Source organism: Mauremys reevesii, linkage group 13, assembly GCF_016161935.1.
Source record: "Mauremys reevesii isolate NIE-2019 linkage group 13, ASM1616193v1, whole genome shotgun sequence".
NCBI classification, from domain to species: domain Eukaryota; kingdom Metazoa; phylum Chordata; order Testudines; family Geoemydidae; genus Mauremys; species Mauremys reevesii.
The window spans coordinates 7,101,831-7,121,205 of record NC_052635.1 but is presented as its reverse complement, the minus strand read 5'-3'; the positions used below and the strand labels follow the sequence as shown (position 1 = coordinate 7,121,205).

Genomic DNA, 19,375 nt, shown 5'->3' with positions numbered 1-19,375 from the left:
GTGGTCACATACTGGCTGCCCACCCCACACTGCACTGCCTCTGGCCTGCACCAGTGAGACTATTAAATGTCTACATCGTTGTTTTCAAATTTGTTATTTCTCCAGTCCCCACTACTCTGAGTCCTTTCTTTCTTCTCCCGGTTCTTAGAAAACTTTCAAGACCAGCTTTGTTTTCTCGGTGTAACGTTTCATATCTCCCTGGCCCCTGACTAGCTGGTCACCAGATAACGGGCAATGGAGGGGACCAAAGCTCAGGTGATTTCACATCAGAAGACATTTCATAGAGTAGAATCATAGAAATATCATCCTGGAAGGGACCTCGAGAGGTCACCTGGTCCATCCTCCTCTTGTGAGGAAGGACCACATCAACCTAGACTATCCCTGACAGATGTTGATCCAACCTGGCCTTAAAAACCTTCAGTGATGGGGATTCCACAATCTCCCTTGGGATCCTATTCCAGAGATTAACTCCATTTAGGGTTAGAAAGTTCCTATGACTAATCACAATCTCCCTTGCTGCAGATGAAGCCCATTACTTGTTTTCCTACCGTCAGTGGACATGGAGAAGAATTGACCCCTATACTTTTTAGAACAGCCCTTAACATATTGGATGACTGTTCTCAGGTTCCCCCTTAGCCTCCTCTTCTCTAGACAAAACATACCCTGTTTTTTTCACCTTTCCTCCAAAGTCAGGTTTTCTAAACCTTTGACTATTTTTATGGGTGTCCTCCAGACCCTGTCCAGTTTCTCTACATCTCTCCTAAAGTGTGGCACCCGGAACTGGACACAGTATAATCATAGAAGACTAGGGTTAAAGAGATCTCAGAAGGTCATCTAGACCAACTCCCTGCTCAAAGCAGAGTCAACCACAACTAAATCATCCCAGTCAGGGCTTTGTCATGCTGTGCCTTACAAACCTCCAAGGAAGGAGATTCCACCACCTCCCTAGGTAACCCATTCCAGTGCTTCACCACCCTCCTAGTGAAAAAGTTTTTCCTAATATCCTACCTAAACCTCCCCCACTGCAACTTGAGATCATTACTCCTTGTTCTGTCATCTGCTACCACTGAGAACAGCCGAGCTCCATCCTCTTTGGAACCCTCCTTCAGGCAGCTGAAGGCTGCTATCAAATCCCCCCTCACTCTTCTCTTCTGCAGACTAAACAATCCCAGTTCCCTCAGCCTCTCCTCATAAGTCATGTGCTCCAGCCCCCTCATCATTTTAGTTGCCCTCTGCTGGACTCTTTCCAATTTTTCCACATCCTTCTTGTAGTGTGGAGCCCCAAACTGGACACAGTGCTCCAGATGAGGCCTCACCAATGTTGAATAGAGGGGAATGATCACGTCCCTCGATCTGCTGGCAATGCCCCTACATATACAGCCCAAAATGCTGTTAGCCTTCCTGGCAACAAGGGCACACTGTTGACTCATATCCAGCTTCTCATCCACTGTAACACCTAGGTCCTTTTCTGCAGAACTGCTGCCTAGCCATTCAGTCCCTAGTCTGTAACAGTGAATGGGATTCTTCCGTCCTAAGTGCAGGATTCTGCACTTGTCCTTGTTGAACCTCATCAGGTTTCTTTTGGCCCAATCCTCTAATTTGTCTAGGTCCCTCTGTATCCTGTCCCTACCCTCCAGCATATCTACCACTCCTCCAAGTTTAATGTAATCTGCAAACTTGCTGAGGGTGCAGTCCACACCATCCTCCAGATCATTAATGAAGATATTGAACAAAACCAGCCCCAGGACTGACCCTTGGGGCACTCCGCTTGATACTGGCTGCCAACTAGACATGGAGCCATTGATCACTACCTGTTGAGCCCAATGAACTAGCCAGGTTTTTATCCACCTTATAGTCCATTCCTCCAGCCCATACTTCTTTAATTTGCTGGCAAGTTACATTTGAAAAAAGTAGCTAATTTTTTTAAGCTGTTTTCTTAGTGTCATCCAGTATAAAACCAGCTAATATTCCTGTCATGCAGTTATATTATTTCATGATAGGAAAAGAATTCCTGGACTTAGCAAAAGTGTTAAATGGAGGAAGGGGCCTGGGGTGCTTCAGATAGGCTATCTCTGAGCTTCATGTAGTCACAAAGTGATAGTTTTTGTCTTATAAATACTAATACACATTTTGTTGCAGTAGTTAACCGTTTCAAATAACAAGGCAGAATGTGCGGGTATTTAGCGTACTCCTTCATTCAGTTACACATTTCTTTTGAAATGTTCTTGGATATGACATCCTCCCTTTATAAAGCTTAACAGCTGTGGGAGGGAGGTGGGGGGCTCATGTTTTAAAATCTTGTTATGATGTGATTGATTCAGGAAGAATTCATGCAATGATATAGCTGTAGAACAGCTTATGATTGGTCCATCCGAGAGGCATGGTTTGCTCCAAAAGCTCCCCACCCTGGACAGCTCTCATTTCACTATGGGCAGCTGTGGGGCAGGAGAGAGGCCGTGGGAAGCAGGACCAGGATCAAGAGTTGCATCCTCTGCACCATCCAGGGACATGAGGGGAGACTCTACCTCAGCCCTGGGGATTTTATGGACCAGGTTGGGGGAGAGGAGGACAGGACATGACAGGCCAACTACCCTGCTGCCTGGAAACCCCCATCCTGGTTGGGGAAGGAGCAGAGACACCGATTGGGAAATTGTCAGGTCACAGCCGCACCCACAATGGGGTGGGGGAGGGTTTCCTCTCTGCTCTGTTGCCTAAATAAACTGGCTGAGGGCAGTGGCTAATGATGCCCCACCCCCCATGCCCCTGGCTGAGGATGTGGCTAACACTGCTCCCCCCGAACCCATGACTGAGGATGTGGTTAATGTTGCTCCCCCTCCAGCTTCCAGTGAAAGGAAACCCCTGGGCTATTCTGCACCTAGATTCCCATACCCATAGATATCAAAGCCAGGAGGGGCAATGCTGACCTTCCAGATGTACCCACCTGGACACCCCGGAGCCAGAACCCACCCAGCTTCTGCCCTCCAGCCCGGCTCTGCAGGCAGAGCTAGGGCAGATCTCTAGAGAGCTGACATCTGGAGACCCTGCTTGGCCGGGAGAGCTCCAAGCAGAGTGATCTCCTGAGAGTATTGGAGGTGAAGAGGGGACTCAGCCCCCATCTATAGGAACCTCCATGGGGAGGGGGTTTCTGAGAGCAGGGGGCTCTTCAACCCCTCTGGCCAAGGCAGGACAAGACCCGATGGCCGGGAGCTGGAGTCAGAAAAGGTCTGGCTGGGACTAATGTGCAAATATTAAACATGGAGCCAGGGGAACAACTGACCCGGGGCCATGGTGGAGGCAGGAGTCGCTGGGTGGCTTCTGGCTCTGGGATATCCTGGGGGCCAGGTTTGACTGTGACCATAGTCCCTCCTAGTCTCGCAATTGATGGGTCTGGGTATCTCGATGCAGAGAAGCTCTGGGGTGTTTCTTACACCCTTAGTAGGGAAGGGCCTACTGCAGCCAGGCTGGGTGGGCACCAGAGCAAGGAGGAAACCTCTCTCCTGCTCCATGGGGCTGAGGGGAAGACGGATACATGCAGCCCTGCTGGAGTGCTCCTCGCTCAGCCCGGCGGAGAGAGTCATCTCCCAGTGGGGCCACAGAGTGCTTGAGAGAGGGGGTCTCTGGGGCAGATTGTGTGGGGGGGTCTCTGGGCAGTGAGGGGTGGGGGGTGCTGGGCACTGGGGAGTCTGTGTGGGGGACTGGGACGTTGTGGTGGGGCTGTGGCGGGGGGCCTGTGGTTAAATTTAAAAAAAAAAGTGGTGGGGGAACCTCTACCGCCCGCAGTGGTGTGTGTGCGTGTGCGTGTGCAGGGGGGGTGGTTCCCAACCCCTGCTCGTAGGGGTGCCCAAAGTGCAAATCCAACCCTGAATGCAGCTTGGGTTCTCAGACCAGCCCAAGGGATTGGGTGACCCAGCCCCCATAGGCTTCTTTGGGTCACTTCTTCCAGTCTGTGTCCCAGCCAGGGAGGCCAGCTAAGGCCAACTAAGGCACAAGGCTAGAACCCAAGAAATCTGGGACCAGTTCCCACCTCTGCCTAGGATCTCTGTGGACAGAGACTTGCATGGACTTGCCGATGGGCATCCAAATCCCTTAGGCAGATTTACAAAGAATCTCCCTGGGCCTCAGTTTCCCCATCAGTACAATGTGAAGAATGATTCTGCCTAGGTCTGTATGCTGATAGGGGCAGGGTTTGTGGGTAAGTGCAGCGCCCGTCACAATGTGGGGCCCTTATCTTGGTCTAAGTACAACTTGTTAAAGTTGGGATTTTCCAACACACCCACCCACCTGGGTGAAGACTTCTTCACAGCTGATCACAAAATGTTTTTTTTTCCTTGAGAAAAATGCCAAAAATGTTTCTTTTACAGTGACCAAAACCTGAAAATGTTCACCTCTATATTACCCACAACTGGAGGGAAAGAATCAGTTTCCCCACAATAATTCAGGCAGGTTCGAGAAGAGGCTTTCTGAGAACAAATGCCATTCGTAAAAACCACAATTTCCCATTGGAACAAACATTTCATGGATCGGTCTTGGCACAGCCCTGGCTGGTCACCGTTGGCTGATGGAGAAGGAGAAGTGTCCACAAGGTACCTGTCAGTGCATGTCTGGACGCTGCCAGAGTTAATTTGGGGTGACCTGACCCCCAAAGCCGTTAAGTTAAAGCAGTGCGATTACTGACCAACTCCCAGTGCGTTTGGCACTGATTCTCCACCCAGGGAGGTCAGAGCTTTAGATTTATCCTCCAGTCCCCTGGGGTGTCCAATCTGCGGGAGAGCTGAGGAGGGGGCAGGGTTCCAGGCACAGGGATCTTCCAAGGAGATCATCACAGGAGTGGGTTGAGGTTGTGGGGACTCCCCTTTGGGATGGGGAGCTCAGTCCCAACCTGGCCCAGGGAGACGATGGGGCTCTTTGTAAAACCTGGTCTCCCCTGCATGTGAGATCAACAGGGGCCGGGAGGGCAAGGTCCATTGCAGATGCTATATGGCCTATCTGGAAATACAACAGGGAAAGGGTACAAAGAAATGTGGACGGTTCCTGGTTAAGCCAAACTTGGTGCTGACGGCTGCTCACGGCAGGGGAGAGTAAGCGCCTCCATGCTGGGGATGTTGGGGCAGTCCAGGGTTAGCGTGTGACGGGGGAGCCGGGAGCTCTGGCGCTGTCATAGGTTGCAGGGAAGGAGCTGTTAGTGCGACTGGCTGGGAGAGCAAAGCCCAGGGGATCTGCTCAGGGGCATCAGCGTGTCTCTAGGGGCCTCTGCAAACCATGGTCCAGATCCAGCGCTGGGTAAGTCAATGGAGCTATGGCCGTTGACCCCAGCTGGTCTGGCCCACTGCCCAGATTGGAGCAGGGAGGGGCTCACAACCCCAGGACAGCTCTGCAGGGCTCTGGGGAGCTGGGTATATACCCCTGTGTGGCTCTAGCCGGGAACGGGGGTCACCGGGATGCAGGGGAGCTGGGACCTTGGGGCTCGGAGGAGAACAGGGAGTGAAGGAGCTCAGGGAACAACAAAAGTGGCTGGTGCTGTCATAGGCTGGGAGGCCAACGTCTCTGGGCAGGTGTTTGTGCTGCAGCTGGCACCCCCTAGAGGGGAAAGGCCCCTTTCCTATTTCCCAGCCCCACCCTCCCGAGCTAGCCAGTCCCCAGCCGTGGGCCGGATCACAGCTGGCAGTGTGTACAGTGATAGATACATTCTCCAGGCCAGCAGATGAGTCCAAGATCTTGGCCTAAGAGGCCCAGGCTGCCCTAAGTCACTGTCCATGAGTGAGACCCACATGTTCCCATCCCCCACCTCACATACGCTCCTGACCCTAACGCCCCACGTAAAATTTTTTGCTTTTTCAGCAAGATCACTGTCACTCTGGGAGCACATAACATTATTAAACCAGAACGGAGCCAACAGAAAATCCCCGTGCTCCGCCGGGTCCCCCACCTGCAATATGACAGAAAGACCCTTAACAATGATATAATGCTGCTGAATGTACCACCCCCATCCCATCACTCCACCCCCGTGACCTCGCACTATGCTCTAGACACTCCTGTCTATGGCACAGAGCACAGTGCGGAATAACTGGGTGTGGCTCATCCCCCCTGCCAAAGACCAAGACCTGGGTGAGGCCGGGATCCACCTGTAGGGTGGCCGGGTGGGGTCAGACTGGCTGGAACTGAAGAACTGACACGCTGCCTGAGATGGGCCTGGAGGTCATTAATAATGACATGTGCGAGCTGTATCCTGGATACAACCCCTCAGGGATGCTGTGTGTGGGGAAGCCCGGCTTTGAGAAATTACCTTCTTGGGTAAATATCCTGCTGACCTGGAGGCTCCTTGGCCACTGCTGGGAGGAAATGGGGAGATACTTTCCAGGGCTAAGTATCTAAGTGTGCAATGATTCCCTACCAACCTAGCCCCACTCAGGAGACGGGGTGTTGATGCAGACATCAGATCGGCCCAGAGGGTGAAGCGATAGTGAGACCAGCTTAGCACAGCTCCTACTAGCTTGAGCAAGATCCTTTATTACACCTGGTTATTGAGGTTCCTTCATCTCAAAGCCCACCCAACACAACCCTACCAACTCTACCCCAAACTCAAATCCCACTTAACGCAACCCTTCCCCAGACTCAACCCCCACATTCTCCAACACAACTTTATCAATCCTATCATAACTCAAGCTATGGACAACACAACTGTACCAACTCTACCCTAATCTCAAAACCCACCTTAAACAACTCTATCTCAAACTCAACCCCCTGCCCCCCAACACAAACCTACCAACACTACCCAAAACTCAAACCCTGGCCAATACAATCCTACCAACTCTACCTCAAATTCAAACCCCACTCTATAAAACCCTTTCCAAACCTACTCAAACTCAAACCCCACTCAACACAACCTTACCAATCCTACCCCAACCCAACACAGCCCAACCTAATGCTAGCTAAAGCTCAAACAATACCCAGCACAACTGTACCCAACCCTTCCTCAAACTCAAACCCCATGCAACACAATCCTAACTAAACTGTATCAAACTTAACCCCTGTCCTGCACAACTCTCCCCAACTACAAGTCTACCCAACACTACCTAATCTCTACTTAATTTAACTACTGTCCTATCCAGCTCTACCCCATCCTACTAAATTCTATCCAGATTCATCCCTACCCACATCCATCCAATTCAAATCCTACCAATTCTACCCAACACAACCTCAACCTGTCTTAAATACTACCCGTTTAAAATCCTACCCAACCCTACTAGTGCGACTCAGACAAAAAAGAAAACACTTCAACACAGCAAACATTTTTCCTGAAGTTGCCAAAGTTTAAGAAAGGCTTCTTTCTTTACACAAAAGATATTTCTTGTACAATATGTAAACCTTCTCTACTCTGATGCAATCAGACCTATAGATGAAAAGTGGCGCTAGAGATGTTCAAGATGTAATTGTGGTTATTCTCAATCCCAGGGTGAATCCGGTGACCCCTTGGTTTGTGAGGGAGTAGTCCAGGGCATCACTTCATACGTTGTGAATTTCTACAAACCAAGTGTGTTCACAAGACTTTCCAAATTCATCCCCTGGATCCAGAACATTCTGCAGAACCAGCATTAAAGGAGACACCCATTTTGCTGGCTCTTTGCCTGGCTAGACCAGCCATTGGCTAACTAGGCTTTGGTTGTGAAATGCAAATGATCTTCATTACTCTTAGAACAATGCTATGAATTGATTGGTATCAGAATGGATTGGGGGTGGGGGAAGCAGTTTGTAAATGTTGGGATAAAACCCCTGTGTGTCTCTGGGATCTTTTTGGACTATCCTATGGGATTCTGGAGCAGGAATCAGATTCTCTCTATTCAATCCTATAGGATGGGGCAAAGAAAAAAAATAGAAAGGTGTGTATTGGAGCTGGCGCCTCTCAGAGGGGAAAGGCCCTATTCTCATTGCACCCCAGCTGGTCCCCCCGACGGGTTTAGTCACAGAGACCCCCTTGAGACTCTCCCTTGATGTGCTGGGAAACCAGAATAACCCCCCTGACAGAATGGGCTCCCCTCAACTCTCTCTTGCTGAGCTAGACTCTCCAGTTCAGCTCCAGCACAAATGCAGAGACTGGCCCACACCCTACAAGATCTTTATTGAGCCGTGGGACCAGTGATGCCCACCTGGGGAAGTGAGGAAACAGATTGAAAGAGCAAGACGGGTACCCAGAAATCACCGACTACAGGACGGGCCCAAAAAGGAAAATAACAGAACACCACTAGTCATCACGTACAGCCCCCAGCTAAAACCTCTGCAGAGCATCATCAATGATCTACAACCTATCCTGGAAAACGATCCCTCACTGTCACAGACCTTGGGAGGCAGGCCAGTCCTCACTAACAGACAGCCCCCCAACCTGAAGCAAATACTCACCAGCAACTACGCACCACTCCACAGAAACACTAACCCAGGAACTAATCCCTGTAACAAACCCCGTTGCCTTCTCTGTCCCCATATCTACTCTAGCGACACCATCATGGGACCCAACCACACCAGCCCCACCATCAGGGACTCATTCACCTGCACATCTACTAATGTGATATATGCCATCACGTGCCAGCAATGCCCCTCTGCCATGTACATTGTCAAACCGGACAATCTCTACGTAAAAGAATAAATGGACACAAATCGGACATCAGGAATGGTAACACACAAAAGCCACTAGGAGAACACTTCAGTCTCCCTGGACATTCAATAACAGATTTAAAAGGAGCCATACTTCACCCAAAAAACTTCAAAAACAGACTTCAAAGAGAAACTGCTGAGCTACAATTCATTTGCAAACTTAACACCATCCATTTGGGCTTGAATAGGGACTAGATGTGCTTGGCACACTACAAAAGCAATTTTCCCTCTCGGTATTGACACCTGCTCATCAATTATTGGGAGTGGACAACATCCACCCTAACTAAATTGGCCTTCAGCATTGGTTCTCCACTTGTAAGGTAACTCCCTTTTCTTCCTGTGCCAATAAATATTTAGGCCTGAATCTGTAATTTTCACTCCATGCATCTGAAGAAGTGGGTTTTTTACCCACAAAAGTTTATGCCCAGACAAATCCCTTAGTCTTTAAGCTGCCACCAGAATCCTCATTGTTTTTGTGGATACAGACTAACACGAATACCCCTCTGAAACCTGTTGCCACAGCGGCCTTTTGTGGGCAAAAGGCAGAACTGCAGCACTTCTGTTGCAGTGTGTATTTTCTGTGGGAAAAAAAGTTCCACCTTAATATGCCTAGTAAGGAATTTACCAGAATCTTTTTTTTCCCTCTGTATTTTTACAGACATATTGGCTGACAGATATTTTGAACTAAGTTACCAAAATAATTAAAACTGGCATGAATATATTGTTTTATTTTGACAAATAAAATATACACAATTTTTGCAGAATTTTAAAATATTGTGTGCAGAAATTTTAATTTTTGGCACTTTTTTTTTCGGCAAAGAATTCCCCTAGGAATAGAAATTGTTGCAGAAGACTTTACTAGATGCCCAGAAAGACACAATTAAGGAAAGTGTCTGTGTTGGTGAAAAAATTGACCAGTGGCTTCCTTTTATTTACTCCATTCAACATTCAAACCCACAGTACTTTTTTGCAGGCACCATTTTCCATTAGCCAGAGGTCCATTCAAAAATCCTTTTTAACGTGATGGCCTGTGATGGCCCATCTGATTTTGATCGTCCTTCTGGATGTGTGGGGTGGGGTGGAAGGAAAATTCCAGTGCCCGGGTGCTCATGTTCAGAGCAAACATTTTGGTGTTATAATGCAAAATGTACATCTTTCCTTATAGCCTGGATCACAGACACTGCATGTGAGATCAATGCAGGGAGGTACTTCTGAGCATTTCATAGAGTCTGAACACTAAATACTTTCTTGTAAGACTCGTCCCGGTTTTGGGTGAAACTAACACACGGGTGAACGGTCTGGTCTCCAGCTATGAGTTTGTTAGTTCTCAGTTACTGCCAGCTGCCTGGGTCTGCCAGTGTCACACCTTGTAGTCCACCACTGGCTAGTTGGCGGGTTGGGGCTGTCAGCTCTCTCCTGCATGAATGGGCCATTCCCAAGCCATGAAATTCTCTGGAGGATCACCCCAAGACCATTAACTGTAGGTGTCAGGATAAGGACGTTAGCCAACCATATGCACGGCTTGCAGAGAGCATGAGGCTTAACAAGTTACCTGCTTTCAGTAAAGCCCTCTCGTGCAGTAAAGCCCAGGGAAGTGGTGTCTGAGCTGTAGTGAGTTTGTTTGGTCTGAGACCAGAGTGGCTTGTGAAGGACAGTGAACACTTTGCTTGTTGGCACCAATGGGGTCACAGAGGGCTGGGAGCCAGGAGTCCCCAAATTTCCTGCAAGCGGCACAGCCGCGCAGCCATCTATTAGTGCTGTGCAGGTGCTCAAGGAACCTGCCCGGGGACATGCTGCAGCCAGGGGAGAGACGCCCCTCCCCCAGCCCCAACCTAGCCTGTCCTCCAATGAGCCGTGGGTGGGGGAGGAGTGGCTGGAACCCAGTGCTGGCCTGGACCTGCCACTAATGGGGTGCCCCTCCCCTGGCTCCAACTCTGCTGCAACCTGAACCCAGACGAGGCCAGGGTGCCCCTACCCTGGCCTGAACTCAGCCAGGGCCAGGGCAGCCCGGAGCTACTGCGGCCGGGGCACCAGGATCTGTCACCCTCCCCCTGCTCCAACCCAGACCCAGGTGAAACCTGCCAGGGCCGGGGGGAGGGGCGCCTTTCCTGCAGCCCCAGCCCTGGATCTGCCACGGTGGAGGGAGGCACCTCCCCGCCCCCCGGGTGCTGCTGTGAGGAGAGCGCTGGGGGGAGTCCTCTCTCCTCGCGGTAGCCCCAGAGCACCGTCCTTCACCCCAAACCCCTCACCCCAACCCCACCCTGGAGCCTGCACCCCCAGTCGGAGCCCTCACACCCTTGCACCCCAACCCTCTGCCTCAGGCCTGAGCCCCCTCCCGCACTCAGAAACCTTTGGCCTCACCCCCGCCACATGAATGTTGCTATGTGCACCAATATGAAGGTGATGTGTCACACAGGGTTGTGCCACACCTCAACTCCATACTGGTGCACATAAGAACATTCATTCGGCAGAGGGGTGGGAAAAATGAGAGGGAACATTGGCGCCGGGCCCAGGACTCCTCGGTTCTATCTCTGGCTATGTGAGGGGAGTGGGGTCTAATGGTTAGAGAAGGGGAAGAGGAGCGGGTTGGGGGCCAAGTCTCCTGTGCTTTGTCCCTGGCTCTGGGAGGATTGTGGGGTCTAGCAGTTAGGGTGGGGGAAGGGGGTGGGGGGTTGGGAGCCAGGACACCTGGGTTATATTGCTGGCTCTGCTGTGTCATTTCCTATCTGGTGCTGCACAGTCATAGCTCCCAGCTGTACGGCTGCCCAGATGCTGCCACATCCCCTTCATGTGGTCACAGACTCCCCAAAGTGGAGGGGCTTGTCAGAAACCCTCCCACTGTGGGTGCTGTGATCAGGGCCAATGGCTGGTCTGCCCAGACTCACCCTGCTCACAGCTGGGCCAATATGAGAAAGATCAAAGGGCCACATTCCTATCAGCCACTTGAGATCAGTCGCTGCCACCCACAGCCCCTATCACAGAGACACGGGCAGGGAGCCGGGCAAGGATGGAGCCAGGTGAGTTTGAATCCCAGAAGTACCCAGCAGTGTCTTCTCCATCCAGCAGTGCATCATCCAGCCAGCTGTGCAGGGAGCCAGCCATGCAGGATCCAGCCAGCTGTGCAGGATCCCCGACTGACACACGGCCTGTACTTCCCCCTGGCCTATGTAGTTGGCTGTGGTTGGAAATTGAGACACCTGAGCCCTGCATTTAGATGAGTGTGTGGTCGACCCTGAGGTTTCCTGCCTCCCCCGCCCCAGGCCCTCCAAGCTGAGTCTATAAAGCCTGCAGGCCTGAGGCAGATTCACCGTCCCTGCACTGACTCCAAACATGCAGGCCCAGAGCTTTCTCCTGCTCCCCATGGCCTTTCTCCTATGCCCCGGGGCTTGGGCTGGTAAGTACAGCTGAGATTAGGGCTCCTGGGACATTGGGGTGAATGGGGAGGTCTCAGGGATTGGGGTCAGTGAGTGGTATCTAGGGGTCTGTGACAATCTGTACCCATATATTCACTACTTTTACAGGACTATGATAAATTTTATACAAAGTGTGCCTTGCGAGTTATCATCTGAAAACTCATAATTTGCTGATCATTATTGTTCTGGTAAAATATGTGTGGCATGTAAAGTTATAACATTTATTGCATGGAGTTACTCAGACATGTTTCAAGTCTGGGGGGAAACCACAAACCAGTTCCCCACAGACAAACAGCTAGCCGATACCTCAGCCAAGTGTCAATGTAATCAAATGGACCATCACCTGGTTACGTGGCCATTCTTGGGCAGGGAAGATGTGGGTGAAAAATTTACATCTTGACAAAGAAAAAGCTCAGTGTTACTGTCTGTGCAGACTTTCTGTCTTCTCAATCCCAGCCGGAGATGATTCTTGAAGAAGAAAGACCCAGACCCCTCCCTCCCACATGACCTCTCCCTTTCTCTCTATCCATGGCGCACACAACACCGGAAGTAGAAAGGAAGCAGCATGGGGGATGGATCCTGACTGAAAGTAACTAAGCCAGTAAGATTGCAGAAACATGTGGTGAGAGAGCCCTCCCAAGGCATGCTTTGTGCAGAGTTTATCTCCATCCTGTAATGGGTTTAACACAGGGGTACAGAATGTCAGGGGGGATCCGGGCATGGTGTCTCCCCCAGCACTGATATCGATCAATGTCACCCACTGCCCACGTAAGGAAGAGTTTGGGTAGGGCAAAAAAAGTGACACTAGCACCAAGCAGCTCAGCACCGAGCAACAGACCCTGTGTCCCATTCCTCACCCAGTGGTGAGGCATAATCCGGGGTGAGGTTGGCCCCCAAAGCCATTAGCTCAAGGCAGGGCAATTACTGACCCGCTCCTGGTGCATTTGGCACTGATTGTCCATCCAGAGACATCAGAGCTGTAGATTTACCCTCCAGCCCCACGGGGTGTCCAGTATGGGGCAGAGCTGAGCAGGGGGCAGGGTTCCAGGCACAGGGATCCCCCAGGGAGAGCATCGCAGGGGTGGGATGATGTTGTGGAGACTCCCCTTTGGGATGGGGAGCTCGGTCCCAGATTGGCCCAGGGAGATGATGGGATTCTTTAGATGAACCTGGTCTCCCCCTGCAGGTGAGATCATTGGAGGAAAAAATGCCAAGCCCCACTCCAGACCCTACATGGCCTACCTGCAAATACAAGACGGACAGTATATAAAAATATGTGGAGGGTTCCTGGTGTCGGAGAACTTCGTGCTGACGGCCGCTCACTGCAAGGGAGAGTAAGAGCCTCTGTGCTGGGGATGTCGGGGCAGGTCGGGGTTAGCGGGCGATGGGGGAGCTGGGAGCTCTGGCGCCATCGTAGGTTGCAGGGAAGGAGCAGCTAGTAAGACAGGCCAGGAGAGCAGAGCCCAGGGGTCTGATCTGCTCAGGGGGCGTTAGTGTGTCTCTAGGGGCCTCTGCAAACCATGGTCCAGATCGAACGATGGGTAAATCAATGGAGCTACGGCCACTGACACCAGCTGGGTTCTGGCCCATTGCCCAGATCGGGGCAGGGAGGGGCTCATAGCCCCAGGACAGCTCTGCAGGGCTCTGGGCTGGGGGGAGCTGGCATAGACCCCGTATGGATCTAGGCAGGGATTGTTCTCCAGGGTGCAGGGGAGATGAGACCCATGGTCCTGGAGAACAAGGGGGAAGTGAAGCAGCTCAGGGGAACAGCCCCAGGGTGCCCTGCCCCATCCATATCACGGTTCGTGAATCAGACCAAGAGGTGCCCACCCCTCACCTCACATACGCTCCTGCTATTGATGCCCCATGTGTTGCTCTTGGCTTTTACAGCGAGATCACTGTCAAGCTGGGAGCCCATAACATTAGTGAACAGGAACGGAGCCAACAAGAGATCCCCGTGTGCCACCAGATCCTCCACCCACAATATGACAATGAGACCACTAACAATGACATCATGCTGCTGCAGGTACCACCCCCATCCCATCGCCCCTCCTCCAGTGACCTCACACTGCTGCAGGTACCGGCCTCATCCCATCACCCCTCCTCCAGTGACCTCACACTGCTGCAGGCACCGCTCCCATCCCATCCCCCCTCCTCCAGTGACCTCACACTGCTGCAGGTACCACCCCCATCCCATCGCCCCTCCTCCAGTGACCTCACACTGCTGCAGGTACCACCCCCATCCCATCACCCCTCCTCCAGTGACCTCACACTGCTGCAGGTACCACCCCCATCCCATCACCCTGCCCCCTGTGACTTCACACTGCTGCAGGCACCACCCCCATCCCATCACCCCGCCCCCAGTGACCTCACACTGCTGCAGGTACCGCCCCATCCCATCACCCTGCCCCCAGTGACCTCACACTGCTGCAGGTACCACCCCCATCCCCTCGCCTTCTCCAGTGACCTCACACTGCTGCAGGTACCACCCCCATCCCATCACCCCGCCCCCAGTGACCTCACACTGCTGCAGGTACCGCCCCATCCCATCACCCCGCCCCCAGTGACCTCACACTGCTGCAGGTACCGGCCCCATCCCATCACCCCCCCCCCAGTGACCTCACATTGCTGCAGGCACCACCTCAGCCCATCACCCTGTCCCCAGTGACCACATGGTCGAGGGGTTTTGCTGGGAACAGGGTGTGGATGGATGTCCATGAGAGTGACCCTCACATTGATGTTCATCATTCTTGTCGCTCAGCTGGCAGAGACAGTGAAGCTGAATAAATGGGTGAAAACCATCCCCCTGCCACGCACCAACAAGAGAGTGAAGCCAGGGACCAAATGCAGCGTTGCCGGCTGGGGCCGCACCAGCAGACAGAGTAAATCAGCCCCAGCCACCACACTCCAGGAGGCGAATTTGAAGGTGCTGGAGGATGACGTGTGTCTGAAAAATCCTGATGTGACCTACTATGACTATGATGCTTCCACCATGATGTGTGTGGGCTATCTGAAGAAGGGCAAAGCCTCTTTTATGGTGAATCTCATTCTGGCTTCAAGCTCCCTTGATAAATCGTTATTATGAATGAGGCTTTTGGGGTTGCAGTTGGGCCTATGAGAAGCCAATAGGGGATCAGGCCCCACTGTGCTTGGTGCTGTACAAATGAATGGGAAAAGAACTGGTCTTGTCTCAGGGGAAGGCAGAGAGCAGCTGGACAGGGGAGTGGCTGGGGTGTTTAGACCAGCTGGGCTGTGGGGTTCCAGGAGAGCTGGGTGGACATTGTGGGGTGACACTGGGACCAGCTGCGCCAGGGGGTATCACTGAGCTGCACATCAGCAGGAAACGACTCACTGAGCTGTTCTCCAACTGTGACTTGTTTAATTTTGCAGGGCGACTCTGGGGGCCCCCTGGTGTGTGGGAAAAGAGCCCAGGGCATCGTTTCCTGGGGATCCCAAAAGAGCGCCTCCCCTGGAGTGTACACCAGAGTCTCCACCTTCATCCCCTGGATAGAGGAGATGATGAGGACGCTGGAGCCCTGAGCAGAGCTGGGAATCACTGCACGGGCCAGAGCTGCACCACTTCTGTCCTTTGGAGAGGCCCAGACGTAGGGCCTGCTTTGCAGAGGGGTGGAGCCCCCCTAAGCTGATCCCTTCCCCCAGCCTTTGTTACCCTCAGGCAGCCCCCAACCCATGAGCGTCAAGGTAGGGAGCCTAGGGGAGTTAGAAGCCAGGTTTGAGGCCAGCTCCCGTCAGCTTCCTTGGAAATCCCAACCCTTAGACTACCTCTTTGCTGGGGAAACAGCTGGGTTATTTCCTCCCAGGTAACAGACTCGAGTTGAACCCTGGACTCAGTGGTTGGTAGCTCTCCTCCGTGTCAGCAGGTCAAGTGACGGTTCATGGGAGATTCTTGTTGTTACCTCGACCTGTTAACTCCTGTTGAAACTGAAGCCTGACCTGTCCTCACTGGGCCTTTCCCATGGGTTTGTTCCCATGGGTTTGTTGTGCCTGGGAACAGACACACCTGTTCCCAGTGCCAGCAATGACAGTGGGAAGGCAACACAGCGACGGCTACGTTGAACTGATCGCAGATCAAACATCAGCGTTGATCCTCCCCTTCCCACTTCCCCTGCCCTGCTGAGTGGCCTGCTGAATTTCGCTCCCTGCTTCGTAGCCAGCAATGAATAAAATGAAGTAACAAAAAAGAGTGATTCGGGTACTGCCACATAAACCCAAGTTGTGAAATCCAGAGTAGCTGCTGCATCTGCCACAGCCAGGAGGGAATTGGCCCCTACAGGGGAAGGCTGGGCTTGTGGTTAATGCACTAGGCTGGGACCCAGGACATCTGGGTTCAGTGATTTCATGCAGAATGAGGATCTGGCGGGTGCCGGGGGGAATTAACCCCCTCAGGGCTGGAGGAGTCCCTGCCTGCTGGGACAGAAAGGGAACTACAAGGAGAAAAGCAGCCTGAGCAATCGGCTGTCCAGGTTCCAGAGGTTCAACTTCTGGGACAAAAATGGGACAGGTTTGAAATAGTTCTAGTGACAAGATAGTGATCTGCCTCTTCCCATCCCCATCCATCCATCGATCCTATCCCAATCTATCTCTCTAGGCAATCCCCATCCACCCATCCATCTATCCCCACCCCCACCCACTGATCTATCTATCTATCTATCTATCTAATCTGTGTCTCTCCACACACCTGTCCCCATACACATAACCTTCTGTCTATCAATATCTCCATAGTGCCCCCCCATGCTATGTCAGAACCAGTTTTCATCTCTTTCATCTCTAGGAGGTGCGGGCACTGTCTGGCTCAGGGGAGCAGAGAAGGGACATGGGATCTTTCCCCTTTGGGGATGCTGGCCCCTGTCTGCCTTGGGCAGGGGGATTGACTAGCTCAGGGGCATTGAGAATCAGACACATTATTCCCCACACCTTATCAAGGGGTCTGCGGGAAATGATGCTATCACAGATGGGGAGATCTGGTCTCTCTGGCCCACATCTCTCCTCCCAGCTCACACCCACAGTCAGGGTGGGGGGCAGTTGAGAAGAATTCATGACTTCCAAGGCCAGAAGTGACCATTGTGATCTTCTAGTCTGAGCTCCTGTCTTACACCGGCCATAGGCCTGCCCCAAAAGAATTCCTAGAGCAGGTCCCGTAGAAAAACACCCAATCTTAATTAAAAAATCAGCTATGCCGGACTCTTGGGAAATTGTTCCAATGGTTAATTACTTTCACTCTTAAACGTTTGCACGTTATTTCCAGTCTGAATTTTTCAAGCTTCAACCTCCAGCCATTGGATCACGTTACACCTTCCTCTGCTAGACTGAAGAGCCCGTTGTTAACTATTGTCATCAAGGCACCAGGTAACCTTCTCTTTGTTAAGCTTCAGAATGAGCTCCCTGAGTGTCTCACTCTAAGGCAAGTTTTCTAAACCTTGAACTATTCTTGCAGCTCTCCTCTGATCCCGCTCCAAATTTTCAACTTCCTACTTGCATCTTCAGGAAGGCTCCCCAGCTGGGAGATACATTTCTTCTTAGGCCTATTGTTACTTCCTAATGGCTCATTAACCTGAAGGGGCCCTTCCCAGCCAGCCATCTAGACTGAGAGCCTTTTGCCTCCTGGGCATTACCCAGGTGTAACTACATGTGAGATATAGATACATAGTCAATATTCATGACTTCAGATACAAAAATGATACATGCATACACATAGGATAATCACATTCAGCAAATCATAACTTTTCCATTGACACCTCACATGACTTATCTTGCATAAAACACATCATACCTATGTCATAATCATATCATAATATCTCTATGAAGAATATGGGGTGCAGCGTCACCATATACATTTCCGTTTAGCCGTATTTAAACACATTATTTGCTTGTGCCCAGTTTACCACAGATCCAAGCTGTCTCTGTATCAGTGACCTGGCCTCTTCATTATTTACCACTCCCTCAATTTTTGTGTCATCTGCAAACTTTATCAGTGAGGATTTTATGATGTCATTGACCTGGTCTATGGGGCTGCAGAGTTTTAATGGCCTCCACCTCCACATACGGGAAACCAAACTTTCTGGGCACAATCTGGCTAAAGGAGTTAAGAGGGGGTTAAACTAATAGTCAAAGGGGTGGGTAAAAAGAGGGAAGAAATGAGCTCCCAGCACAAAATTGAGAGCAAAATTAATCAAGGAACCCAAAGACGCAACGAGAAAAAATTCTTGACTTGCCTGTACTTCAATACTACGACCCTTTCAAACAAACATGAGGAATTGGAACTGCTCATCTATGAGCATCAGTTTGGTCTAGTTCATATGACTGGAACCTGGTGAGATGATTCTCATGACTGGATGGTCAAAATCAATGCTTATAACCTATTCTGGAAGGATCAAGTGGACAAAAGGAGAGGGGGAGGGGCACAGGAGTCATAACACAAACCATGAGCAAAAGACCCATCCCCAAACTAGATTGTCAGTGTCCTTTTCCCCTCAGGGTCTTAAGTCCAGCCACCCAAAAGATCACCCCAAAATCCCAAAGTCCAACACCCCAAGAGTCCCTTGAGTCCAGCATCCCCAAATCCCCCCAAAAGTCCAACAACGCAAAAGTCTCTGTCCCTGGTCAGTGCAGCCCCAGAGTTCAAAAGTTTATCTGCAGAGCTCTACACCCCTCCCCCCGCCATCTGGGTGGAGGGGACAAAGGGGCACACAGAGTGTTAAGGGGCACCTTACATGGTCCAAGGCCAACTGCCCCGCCTCTCCGTGGGTTTCTGATGCAGCCTTCACCACGAGCTGCTCCACTCCACCAGCCGTCCTGTCAGCTGCTCTTGCTGTCCCACAAACTGCTCCGCTCTCCATCCCACAGGCCACGCCAACCAGCCTGCAAACTGCTCAGCTCAGCTCCCCTGCGCTCCCCTCGCCATCTCACGGGCCACTCCAACCAGCTCACAAGCTGCTCAGCTCCACTCTCCATCCCACAAACTGCTCTGCCAGCTGCTGAGCAATATATCTTCAGGCTCCCCCACTGGTAAACACAGCACTCAGGGATCTTAACTCTTTAGTGATTTCTTCTCATAAAAGGGGAGCCTCAGTGCTGGTGCACCATTGGCACAAAATGAATTCAGCACAGCTGCCTGTAACTAGATCCTTAATAGAATCAAAATTAACTGTGCTATTTCATAGTGGAAAGAAGAGGCAGTTTAATTGGTGTTTCAAGCTCTCAGGCAAGACTGACACCACTGGATACAAATAGCTGGCCCACTTTCTGTCAATTCAGTGGGTTTGGAACCTATATCCCTTGTCTAGTGAGTGCTACTT

General features: G+C 51.5%; 1 protein-coding gene and 1 pseudogene across 1 annotated transcript; both read left to right on the top strand.

Moving 5' to 3' along the window:
* Positions 1-234: 234 nt before the first annotated feature.
* Positions 235-7,596, top strand: LOC120379868 (annotated as a pseudogene).
* A 4,404-nt stretch (positions 7,597-12,000) lies between these two features.
* On the top strand, positions 12,001-16,228 carry LOC120380337 (cathepsin G-like). Its single transcript, XM_039497972.1, has 5 exons — positions 12,001-12,040; positions 13,246-13,393; positions 13,950-14,085; positions 14,821-15,096; positions 15,450-16,228. The coding sequence occupies exons 1-5, from the start codon at positions 12,007-12,009 to the stop codon at positions 15,597-15,599; spliced, it is 744 nt and encodes a 247-aa protein (XP_039353906.1). The 5' UTR covers positions 12,001-12,006; the 3' UTR covers positions 15,600-16,228.
* The last annotated feature ends 3,147 nt before the right edge of the window (positions 16,229-19,375 follow it).